Source organism: Nycticebus coucang, chromosome 1 (genome assembly GCF_027406575.1).
Source record: "Nycticebus coucang isolate mNycCou1 chromosome 1, mNycCou1.pri, whole genome shotgun sequence".
Taxonomy (NCBI): Eukaryota; Metazoa; Chordata; class Mammalia; order Primates; family Lorisidae; genus Nycticebus; species Nycticebus coucang.
Window position 1 is genome coordinate 2,071,400 of NC_069780.1, and position 12,007 is coordinate 2,083,406.

Sequence of the window (12,007 nt, forward strand, 5' to 3'; positions counted from 1 at the left end):
TCAGTAAAGGGTTTGGAGGAACGGAACTAATCTAACCTATTGTTCCTACACGGAAAGATTTTAATTCACCGAATTGATTGGCGTTAAAGGGCATAGCGAAAGGTAAGGCAGTATCAATGTGGCTGCGCCTATCTGACTGAGCGGAAGTCCCTGTTCCCATTCCTTGCGCAGAGCATACTGGGGGCCGGAAGCAGGTGGAAACTTCCTGTATCCGGCTCCGGCGTGCGTAAGCTCGAGTGTGTTTAGACCTCTTGTTTCTGGGCCCCGCGGTTGGTTCTTCAAGGTCAGAGGTGACCAAAAGTGTGGTGTCTGTGTAGTCTTCCCCGTGCAAACCATGGTGGGGAGATCCCGGCGGCGTGGAGCAGCCAAGTGGGCAGCTGTGCGAGCCAACGCATGTCGTACCCCTGCGGACGAAAATGAGGATGATTTAGGGTCGCCACCCTCACCAGGGGACTCCAGCTACTACCAGGATCAGGTAGATGACTTTCACGAGGCGCGATCGCGGGCTGCATTGGTTAAGGGCTGGAACGAAGTAGAAAGTGGAGACGAGGATGGCGATGAGGAGGAGGTGCTAGCCCTAGATATAGACGGTGAAGTTGACGAAGATGGAGAGAGTACGGGGAATGAGGAGAATGGTGCTAGTGATGATGATGGTGATGGTGGGAGCTCCGTGCAGAGTGAGGCCGAGGCCTCTGTGGATCCCAGTTTGTCTTGGGGACAGAGAAAAAAACTTTACTATGACACGGACTATGGTTCCAAGGCCCAAGGCCGGCAGAGTCAACAAGAAGTGGAGGAGGAGGAAAGAGAAGAAGAAGAGGAGGCACAGGTCATTCAGCGGCGCCTAGCCCAGGCCCTGCATGAGGATGATTTTGGGGTGGAATGGGTAGAAGCATTTGCAAAACCTGTGCCTCAGGTAGATGAGGCTGAGACACGGGTCGTTAAGGATTTGGCTAAAATTTCAGTGAAAGAGAAGCTGAAAATGTTGCGAAAGGAATCACCAGAGCTCTTGGAGCTGATCCAAGACCTTAAAGTCAAGTTGACAGAATTGAAGGATGAGCTGGAGCCGTTGTTACAGTTGGTGGAGCAAGGGATCATTCCACCCGGAAGAGGAAGCCAGTACTTAACGACCAAGTACAACCTCTACTTGAATTATTGCTCCAACATCAGTTTCTATTTGATCCTGAAAGCTAGGAGAGTCCCCGCACATGGACATCCTGTCATAGAAAGGCTTGTTACCTACCGAAATCTGATCAACAAACTGTCAATTGTGGATCAGAAACTGTCCTCAGAAATTCGTAGTCTACTCACATTTAAGGATGGTGCTGTAAAGAAAGGACAGAATCTAAAAGCAAAATCCACCAAAGTCAAACCGAAGTCTGTTTCAAAGACTTCTGCTGCTGCTGCTGCCTCTGCTGTAAGAGATCTAATTGATGATTCTGATTTTGACGAAGGGGCTGAACTGCAATATTATAAAGAAATAGAAGACAGGCAAAAGTTGAAGAGGAAGAAAGAAGAAAATAGTACTGAAGAACAAGCTCTTCAAGATCAAAATGCGAAGAGAGCCATTACCTATCAGATTGCTAAAAATAGGGGACTTACTCCTCGAAGGAAGAAGATTGATCGCAATCCCAGAGTCAAACACAGGGAGAAGTTCAGAAGAGCCAAAATTCGAAGAAGAGGCCAGGTTCGAGAAGTTCGTAGAGAACAGCAACGTTACAGTGGTGAATTATCTGGCATTCGTGCTGGAGTTAAAAAGAGCATTAAACTTAAATGAAGTGTTTATACATAATTTAAGGTATTTGACAATAATTTTAGGTCAATAAATGTTATTCTTAACTAAAGTGATTCTATCAATATGTAATACCTAAAGTTAAATTTTAAAAATTCTTGTCAGTGAGGAGATTTGTTTGAGTTATTGCTCAATTTGTTTGTCCTATATTAAGGTCATACTGAGAGCTATGGGAGCAATGGGAAGGTGCTTGAGAAAAGAGATAGTGTTGAAAAAGTTCTCCAATATTCTGTCATGTGTTAGCATAGGAAAACTTGACAGCTAATTATGGAACATTAGTCAAACTTAGAATGTAGAATTGCACAAAAAGATTGCACCTTTAACAGTCTTACTTGTAAGGTCACCTGTAAAATAGTTCCAACACATTTCATTTACCTAACTTATCTTTCTTCTTTCTTTTTTTTGTGACAGAGTCTCAAGCTGTCACCCTGGGTAGAGTGCTGTGGTGTCACAGCTCACAGCAACCTCAAACTCTTGGGCTTAAGTAATTCTCTTGCCTCAACCTCCTAAGTAGCTGGGACTACAGGCGCCTGCCACAATGCCCAGCTATGTTTGTTGTTGGAATTGTCATTGTTGTTTTAGCTGGCCTGGGCCAGGTTTGAACTGCCAGCCTCTGTGTATGTGACAGGCGCCCTACCCACTGAGCTACAGGTACTGTCCCTAACTTATCTTTAATTCTTGAGCAAGATACTTGTTAATACATGGGTTTTGTGTTAACATGGATTTCATACATTCTGTGTGGTTTAAAAGCTTAGGAGGGAAGAGGAATTTCAGTTAAAAGACAAAAGAAAAGATAGGTTGAATTACATCAACTATAAGCACTTTCCAACAGCTCTTCATGTAGTAAATAAGGTAAGAATTCCATTTCCCCTTCTCTACTGGTGACTTTCAGTGATTGCTGTTTGAACCCATATTCCATTCACTAAAAGATTTGGTGTGGTTACTACTAGGTAAGTGGCAATTCAAGTGCTAATAAGGTTACATTTTTCTTTACAGTTACTTTGGTCTTTATCTTAAAGGGGAAATGTTAACATATTCAGGAGGATGTCAGGAAAGAAAATGAGAGGACTAGTAAAGGAAACCTCAAAAAAGGTCTTAATTGTGTGTGTGATGCAGAGTTGTTAATATTTGTTAAGCACTTGCCTTGTGTCAGTTGATCCTTGATAACATTATGAAATGACACTGTTCTCTCACAAAGGAGGGTGCTGAAATCCGAGAGACTGACTTTCTAAAGGACATGGGTTTTGGCTTGGTGCCAGTACCTCACTGGTTAGGGCTTCAGCCACATACACTGAGGCTGGTGGTTTGAACCCGGCCTGGGCCTGCTAAACGATGACAACCGCAACAAAAAAATAACCAGGTGTTGGCGGCGCCTGTGGCTCAAAGGAATAGGGCGCCGACTCCATATGCCAGAGGTGGCGGGTTCAAACCCAACCCCGGCCAAAAACAGCAAAAAAAAAAAAAAATAGCCAGGTGTTGTGGTGGCTGCCTTGTAGTCCCAGCTACTTGAGAAGCTGAGGCAAAAGAATTGCTTAAGCACAAGACTTTGAAGTTGCTGTGAGCTGTGACCCACGGCAACATAATGAGACTCAAAAAAAAAAAAAAAAAAGATGACAAGGGGTTTTGATTTGAACCCAAACCAACTTGATTTGACCACTTGCTCAGTCTTTGGTTTACATCTGCTTCCTCAGTAGCACACAGAACAAATTATCTTATTTTCTGATAAATAAAAGAGGTTGGAAATAAAAGAAGCTGCAAATGGTTACTGAGGTACTTTTCTGAACACTTTATTTGTACTTCTTTCCTTTATTCCTCGTAACTACCTAATGTGGCGAATTCTATTACCCACTTTTCAAAGATAAGGAAGCTGTGGCAAAGAGAAGTAACTTCTCAAGGTCACATAGCTGTTAAGTGGCATAGCCGGGATTTCATAACCCAATCCTATACTTCCTTTTTTTTTGTGAGACAGTCACTTTGTTGCCAATGGTAGAATGCTGTGGTATCACAGCTCACAGCACCCTCAAACTCTTGAGCTTAAGTGATTGTCTTGCCTTAGCCTCCCAAGTAGCTGGGACTACAGGCACCTACCACAACGCCTGGCTATTCTTTGGTTGTAGTTGTCATCGTTTGGCAGGCCCGGGCCAGATTCGAACCTGCCAGCTCCAGTGTACGTGGCTGGCACCCTAACCAATGAGGTACTGGCACCAAGCCCAAACCCCATGTCCTTTAGAAAGTCAGTCTTTCAGATTTCAGCACCCTCCTTTGTGAAAGAACAGTGTCATGTCACAATGTTATAAAGGATCAACTGACACAAGGCAAGTGCTTAACAAATATTAACTACTCTGCATCACACACACAATTAAGACCTTTTTTGAGGTCTACAGGTGCCAAGCCATTCCTTTTTTTTTTTTTTTTTAGTTTAATTTTTTTTAATTTAAGACGGAGTCTTACTTTATTGCTCAGGTTAGGGTTTGATAGCATCATCATAGTGCACAGCAACCTCAAACTCTTGGGCCTCTTGCTTCATCTTCACAAATAGCTGGGGCTATTAGCATGTGCTATTAGACCGGGCTAGTTTTTTCTGATTTTGGTAGAGAAAGTTCTTCCTCTTTCTCAGGCTAGTCTGGAACTCCTGACCTGAAGGAATCCTTCTACCTCAGCCGTCCAGCATGCTGGGATTACAGGCCTGAGCCATTGCACCTCACCTTACACTTCTGATACAGTAAAAAAAAAAAAGTACTGGTTTGGGTATTAAATTATCATGGCAATTTCCAGTTAGTCAATCTCAATTTCATTGTCTCAATCTGTATGATTCTATTATGCTCTTCGAGAAGCCGTAAAACAGTGGTTAAGAGCAGATTACTGGGTTCCTAACCCAGCTCTAGCATTTGGTATCTGACTTGGCTAAGTTACTTGATTTCTCTATTCCTCAGGTTTTTGGTGTTTTTTTAAAATCTAAAACAGGGATAATAGTAATACCTACTTCATAGGGTTATTATGGAGAGTAACATACATAAAGCCCTTAGAATATGTTATACAGTAATTACCTAATAGGAGTTAAGGAGGAAAGGGTAGCATTGGTAAGTACATTAAGAGCTATAGGAAATCTAGGACAAGGCAAAGGGTGGGGCCTACTAAGTTAGAGGTTGAAAGTATTTGGTATTCAGCCAAGTGCAGTAGCACTCACTGTAGTCCCAACTTGGGTGGCTGAGGCTGGAAGATTGCTTGAGCTCAAAAAGTTCAGGGCCAAAGTCCACAATGCAGTGAGATCAGTCCCCCCCAAAAAATACATCAAGAAATTTTGAAAGAATTCTAGTTCTGTGTCAAATCCTTGCCATATATACAGAGTGGGAGAGTTGCGGGGAGAAAAAAAAATACGTTTCATTTTGGAAAGCGGAAAAAAGTCTGTTAAATATTTCTCCAAATACATTCCTTCAGAGACTTTACAACACTTTACAAGTATTCATCATTTGGGGGTAGCTAGGATGTAGATAGTGCTATCTTGTATTAAGCATAAAACATGCCCTTGTCTAATGTGAGTTAATAGCAAACGAAGTTGCTGGATTTGATATTTTAGTTCAGGCCAGGTGCAGTGCCTCATGCCTGTAATCTTAGCACTTTGAGAGGCCCTCAGCTAATAACATTTGGTATATGAGTGAAATTAAATACAAAATGAAATACGTTATATTACCATGGGACTACAAAACCTTGAGGCTAGCTCCTGAAAGTAACCCTCAAAAACTCTGTTTAAAGCAATGGACCCTCTAGAACCATAGCATAGTCCTAATTCCTGCATTTTACATATCACATCAGTGGGTTCCTGAAGCCAGGAGTCAGTGGACCTCAGCTAGGAAACTACACTAGGGGAAGGTACATTTTACTCTAAGCATTGCTTTAATATGGCCTGTTTTAATATGCCCATGTATATGAACAGATTATTTTACCATGTGTGGGGGAGGGAATTACTTTTATTATGTATATAACAATTTTATTAGCATATAGTTTTTTTTTTAACATTTATTAAATGACCTCTTTCAGACACTTGGCATTTTTGTTAACACCACATTTCAACATTCATAAAACAGGGATAGGCTGGGTGCAGTGGGCAGCAAAGTGAGACTCTGTCTCAATAAAATAGAGAAATAGAAGCCAAATAACTTCATATTCAGTCTAACTTTTCTGAATCACTTCTATTCAGAGGCCCTAATAGGCATAGACAAGATCAAAAAACATTTTCTATAGAATCTTAAAAAGAAGAAAGGAGCTTTAAAATAAAGTGAAGGGGGCCAAGAACTACTTAGAGAAATAAATCCTTTGTGCTTTGTAAAAAGGAGAAGCTGAAGAGCGGTGCCTATGGCTCAAAGGAGTAGGGCACCAGCCTCGAATACTGGAGGTGGTGGGTTCAAACCCAGCCTGGGCCAAAAACTGCAAAAAAAAAAAAAGAAGAAGAAGCTTAAAGACCTCTGCTTTTTGGAGTAGGCGCAGACCCATTAAAGTTAAAGTTAAATGAACTGCTTAAATAGGATGCCAGGGGAACTCAAAGTTGCATGTGTCTCTCTGTAGGGAAAGCAGAGAAAATGTCACAAATATCTTTGAGTAGAATTTAAGGAAGAGTGGGTATCTTGATAGGATTAATGCCAAATTTGCCAGAGTTTAGCCCAGGGTTGAGGCAGAATAGTAGGAGACAGTATCAGAAGGGGTGGAGTGTAGATAGTGAAAGGCCTTACTAGGTAGTTAAGGTACTTAGATGGCTATCCCGGATATGAAGAAGCCAACCAAAGTTTTTCTTTTTTTGTAGAGACAGTCTCACTTTATGGCCCTCGGTAGAGTGCCGTGGCATCCCACAGCTCACAGCAACCTCCAACTCCGGGGCTTAAGCGATTCTCTTGCCTCAGCCTCCCGAGTAGCTGGGACTACAGGTGCCCGCCACAATACCCAGCTATTTTTTGGTTGCAGTTCAGCCAGGGCCGGGTTTGAACCCGCCACCCTCGGTATATGGGGCCGGTGCCTTACCAACTGAGCCACAGGCGCCGCCCGCCAACCAAAGTTTTAAGAAAACGTGACATACTTATGTCAACTTTCAGAAAAGTAAATTACTAATCCATTCTAAATGGAATGGATTAAAACTAGAGCCAAGGAAGCCAGGTTTGGTGGTTTGCGTTTATAGTCTAGCTTCTCGGTGGCCTGCTGAAGGATCACGTGAGACCAGCCTGGGAAAATGTAGTGGGACCCTACCTCAAACAAAAACAAAAACCTAGAGGCACCTAGTAGTCCTCTGCAACAACATTGGCAAGAAAAGATGAAGTTTTAAATTAAAGCAGAGGGGACAAATTAAAAAGATTGAATGGAAAATGGGCGGCGCCTGTGCCTCAGTGGGGGGGCGCCGGCCCCATACACCGAGGGTGGAGGGTTCGAACCCGCCCCGGCCAAACTGCAACAACAACAACAAAAATAGCCGGGCGTTGTGGCGGGCGCCTGTAGTCCCAGCTACTCGGGAGGCAAGAGAATCGCTTAAGCCCCAGAGCTGGAGGTTGCTGTGAGCTGTGACGCCACTGCTCTCTGCCGAGGGCGATAAAGTGAGACTCTGTTTCTAAAAAAAAAAAAAAAAGATTTAATGGAAATTTACGAGAATTTAAAGGTGAGGGCATGAGAAGTTGCACAAACTAGATACAGTCATGGCAGGTAAGAAAAAGCAAATCAAATAGCTTCACTACCATTGTTAAGGTATTAAACACTTAAATACACAGCAATTATGATAAGTTCCTTTTTTTTTTTTTTTCTTTTTTGAGACAGCCTCAACCTGTCGCCCTGGGTAGAGTGCTGTGGTGTCACAGCCCACAGCAACCTCCAACTCCTGGGCGTAAGGGATTTTCTTGCCTCCGCCTCCGGAGTAGCTGGGACTACAGGTGCCGCCACAACGCCCAGCTATTGTTTTGTTGCAGTTAGTCCAGGCCGAGTTTGAACCCACCACCCTGGGTATATGGGGCCGGCGCCTTACCCTCTGAGCCTCAGGTGTCGCCTTTCCCTAAGTTTAACATGAAGTCTTAAAATGAGTGCATTATTTTCAAATAAGACTTTGCAAGTAGCACACAATGTAAAACAAATCGCTTACAAAACCCATTATTTTTAGACTCATTATGAAGTCTATGTGCACAACTGAAAAAATAACCTTTTTAAGCAGTACCTTATTTTCTGTCCACAGCTCTGAGTTTATACTGTACAAAAAATACATTATCATCCATGACATTGATCTCTAAGATATTTTGTTTATATGCTAAGTATGCAGCCTTAAGATCACCAAAGAGTATCAAAAACACAACATGGATAACTAAAAATGCAGAGAAAGTTGAAAAGCACTTTCTGCCTTATTTCACAAGAAAATTCTTTCTAATTATAGTGCTTGAATTTTGTTTCTTTAAAACAATATAGGAAGATGGTCTGTATTTTCAGGGAGCAACATGTTTAGGCTTGTTTTAATAATCTTATTTTTCTTAAATGTGTGTAGCAGCTGAATCAGCCCATTATGTCACTAAAGGTAATGCAGAGCTGTGATTTTATTATTAATCCAAAAGCTAAAAGCAATTAAGAAAAAGGGAACTTGGAGTACCATCCACTTTTAAAGAAACAGTTTATAAATAGCTTTGCCTATAAATTTTAAAGGACTCATATTTCAGCTGATTTTCTGTGTCATTCTACTGCCACTCAATTGGTGGGATTAAATTTACATAGAACGCTTTTTAAAGCAGAGGCACAAAAAAAGTAACAGTGAACTATCCCACAGCATGTCCTTGTTTATGTACAAGTATCTTGGCTGATAAGAAGGGAGAAATCTGGCATCTTAGACTAGATAGCATCTCATACCTTGTTAAGCTGGTGACTCTCTTGGCTTATTTATTACTGGCCTTTCTCAAGAATGATTCGTGAGGGCTGTTCTTTTATTCTACCTACAATGGGATAAGTATAGATTCTTGTCAAATTCTTCAGTGAAACATTGCAAAACATCTCTATGACAGAAACTGACAAGAATGTAATGATATTTAGGAGTTTCTGCATACAAAAACAGGATAAAAGGTCCAGTTGAGTGTTAAAACCATGTAATACATCTGGGACCTTTCAGTTTTTCTTTTCAAGGTATTGTATGGTTTGCAATTCCTAAAAGGCAAGTATGTCTGTCAAGATTCACCCTTACCAATAGAGTGAAAGGAAAAGGCCCAACAAACCTCCAAAATAGCAAAACCTTTTCTTCCCAACTCTGTTTTTGTCATCGTACATTCTATCCCGTTTTGCCAAAATGATAAAATATACCCATAGCTTAAGCCCAAGAGTTTGAGTTTGCTGTGAGCCGTGATGCCATGGCACTCTACCCAGGGTGACATAGTGAGACTTGTCTCAAAAAAGAAAAAAACAAAAACCCTATGTTAGACTTTGTTTTAATGGCTTTACTTATATTTTATTTAAACCTCACAGACATCTGAGTAAGTAATGCAATCATTTTACAGAAGATGACATTACCTTACTCAGGTAGGTAATAGGCCTAGGATCAACAGGCCAGGGAACTTCCAGAAACTGAAAAGTGACTAGGAAATTTTCTAAGAAATTACCTTCTTGTAAATATTTCCCCTTTTCATGCTTCTTGTTTAAAAGATGCAGTGAAGAACAGTATCAGAAATCTCATGGTAATTTTTGGTCCTAATTTAAAAAATGATTTATAGAGAATAAGAATTAAAAGGTTTACTTTTCGTTTCTAAGTATAACTTCCTCCACAGAGGGAAAGACTGAACAGAGAAAGGGAAAAGCAAGTCGGCAAAATGTTACAAGGGAGATTTTAATTATGAGTCAACATGGATTCTATGCCAGCAATTTGCAACCCAAACAAAAAGTTAATCAAGTAGGAATCCAGGCTGAAGAAGACTGTACTACTAACTGAAGATTGTCTTTATTAGAGAAATGTTTACTGGAGGAAATTACTGGATCAGTAGGCATTGGTTCAAATATTCAAAATAAAGGAACAGTGTGGCCAATTACTAGTGAGACGCAGGCACTGCGAAAGCTGTGGTCCTGTAATTGACACTTGTCATACAAATTGTAAGCTGTTTGGTTTAATATGAGCCCATGCGCACCGCTAGAAAACCAGGGAGCAAAGTGAAGGAAACAGTCGATTTCCACCCAGCGCACATGACTGAACAAAAGAGGCGGTGGGATGAAGACACCCACCCATGGTTTCTCAAATAAAAAGCTCATGAATCAAAACCGTGAATAAATGGTTCAAGTTCCCATGTGTCAAAGTCAAGCACAGCTTAACATTGTGGGGTGGGTGCCTTTTTAAGATCAGCTGTCGCTCCTTCAACCTGAGGTGAGCCTCGCCGCGAAGCCGGCGGCCACACACCGCCCCGGACCTGGAGCCGGGCGGGCCGCGCGGGCGGTAAGAACCGGGCCCAGGCGGGAGGGGACGGGCCCGCGGGGAAGCTGGGGCGCCGCCGCTGGGGAAGCCGCGGGCCGCCGGGCGGGGCCGCAGGGAGGGGCGGGCGGGAGTCCGCGCCGTCGGGCGGGGTCGCCCTCCAGCTGGCGCGGGCCCCGTGGGGCGGGCTGCGGAGCGAGTGGTGGCGCCCTGGGCCGGGCCCCAGCCGAAGAGGAAGGCGGCGGCGGCGGCTCCCCGCCCGGGCCTGGGCGCAGGAGGCAGCGGCAGACGCGGCGGCGCGGCGAAGACAAGCAGCGAGCATGGCTGAGACGCCGCCGCCCGCGGCCGGTGCGGAAAGTTGCCGCGAGGAGCCGGCGAGGGGCGGGGAGAGGCGGCCGGAGGAGCCGCGCCGCGCTCCGGCCGCGGTCACGGATCCAGAGGGCGACGCGCGGCCGCAGCCGGCCTCCCGGGCCGGGCAGTCGGAGCCGGACTCGCCGGTGGCCGCCCCCTTCTTCCTGCTGTACCCGGGCGATGGAGGCGCCGGGTTCACGGCGCGCCCGCCGCCGCCGCGCGCCTGGAGGACCCCGCCGTCGCCCGGCTCCCCGCTGCCCTTCCTGCTGCTCAGCTACCCGGGCGGCGGCGGCGGCGGTGGCGGCGGCAAGCAGCGTGAGTGGGACGGGGACGCTGGCGGGGACCGGTCACTGGCAGGGGCGGGGCGCTCGGCGGGGACCCGGCACTAGCGGGGACCGCCCGGCCTGTCTCACGGAGCCAAGCCTCCCGTTTGGGTGGCTGGAGCCGGCCGGCCGCGAGGCGGGGGCGCCGGGGCTGGGCCTGGTTCAGCTGCCGTCCCGGAGCCGGTCACTGACCCCGAGCCCCCGGGCCGCCTGCCCAGCCCGGCCTCCCTCCCCTCGCGCCCGGCGCGCGTCCTCGCGGCCTCCCACGTGCTTGGGCGGGGCGGCGCGCGGCCGGCGGGGCGGCGGGGAGCGGGGGCGGCTGCCCCGGAGCTGTTGCCGACTAATTTTTACGAGTGTTCCTGCGACACACAACCTCCCTCCCCATGGGAAAAGAAATCCGGAGTGGTGGCGGGACGACACGAGGGGGACGTGTGGCTTGGAGGGCCGGTGTTGGAGTGTGTGAGGGCGAGGCTTCGCCTTCCGGAACCTCTCTCCTCTTTTCTCTTCTGTCCTCCGCCCACCTTGTCATTTCTCTGTTCTCTCTGTCTCTCTCTTTACCGCTTCCCCTCCACTCCTCTCCTCTCCTTCCCTCTTACCTCTCCCCCCTCTGGCCCTCTCCCCTTCCCCTCCCCCCACCGCGGCTGGATCGTCAGTCAACTAATGTGTGTTGCTGCTGGCCGATGAGCAGGACGCTTGAGTAGGCAATGGGTATAAAAAGAGTCTTGACAGAGTGTGAAATCGGTTTAAAAAACAAGATCTTCCCGTATGGAAATGTAGCTGAGGATACAGTGCGTCCTAGAAGTCTAGAATGCCAAATAGTTTGCTGTACGGGGTGAGTTCTAAAGGGAGACGGGAAGTTGCCGGAGGTGGCGACCCCTTGACACCTTTCTCTGTTGGTCACGTTTTTCAAAGCGCCATTGCAAAGCTGTCAGCGGCTCTGCACTGCCAGGAGCCCCGCTTCACGGTCTCGCCCCCACCCATCCCTTAGAAGAGGCTGACATTTGCCGATGATTCCTGCTCGCGTGTGTGCGGTTAACAAGGTGGATACCCGCACAGAGCCGGCTATGATGGCGCTCTCTCAGCTGGCGCACAACTGTGCCATTACAGGATTTGTCCTAAGTAGCAGCTTAGGAGCAGGAATGCAGT

The 12,007-nt window shown here is 45.9% G+C and overlaps 2 protein-coding genes across 11 annotated transcripts in view; both read left to right on the forward strand.

The window, feature by feature from the left end:
* The first annotated feature begins 200 nt into the window (after window positions 1-200).
* UTP3 (UTP3 small subunit processome component) lies at window positions 201-10,144 on the forward strand. Its single transcript, XM_053558434.1, has 2 exons — window positions 201-1,795; window positions 9,556-10,144. Exon 1 carries the CDS (start codon window positions 335-337, stop codon window positions 1,772-1,774), a length of 1,440 nt encoding a protein of 479 aa, XP_053414409.1. The 5' UTR covers window positions 201-334; the 3' UTR covers window positions 1,775-1,795; window positions 9,556-10,144.
* A 220-nt stretch (window positions 10,145-10,364) lies between these two features.
* Window positions 10,365-12,007, forward strand: part of RUFY3 (RUN and FYVE domain containing 3) — a 93,981-nt gene continuing 92,338 nt past the window's right edge. For 6 of the 10 annotated variants that reach the window (XR_008383605.1, XR_008383684.1, XR_008383633.1 and 3 more), the window contains exon 1: window positions 10,366-10,853. Coding sequence is in view for 6 of the 10 variants with exons in the window: in XM_053603922.1 (XP_053459897.1) it covers window positions 10,508-10,853 (346 nt within the window). In the remaining 4 variants the exon portion in view is untranslated. Of the gene's footprint in view, window positions 10,854-12,007 lie in introns of all 10 variants that reach the window. The other 4 variants (XR_008383072.1, XM_053606563.1, XM_053604663.1 and 1 more) reach the window with 1 other exon arrangement.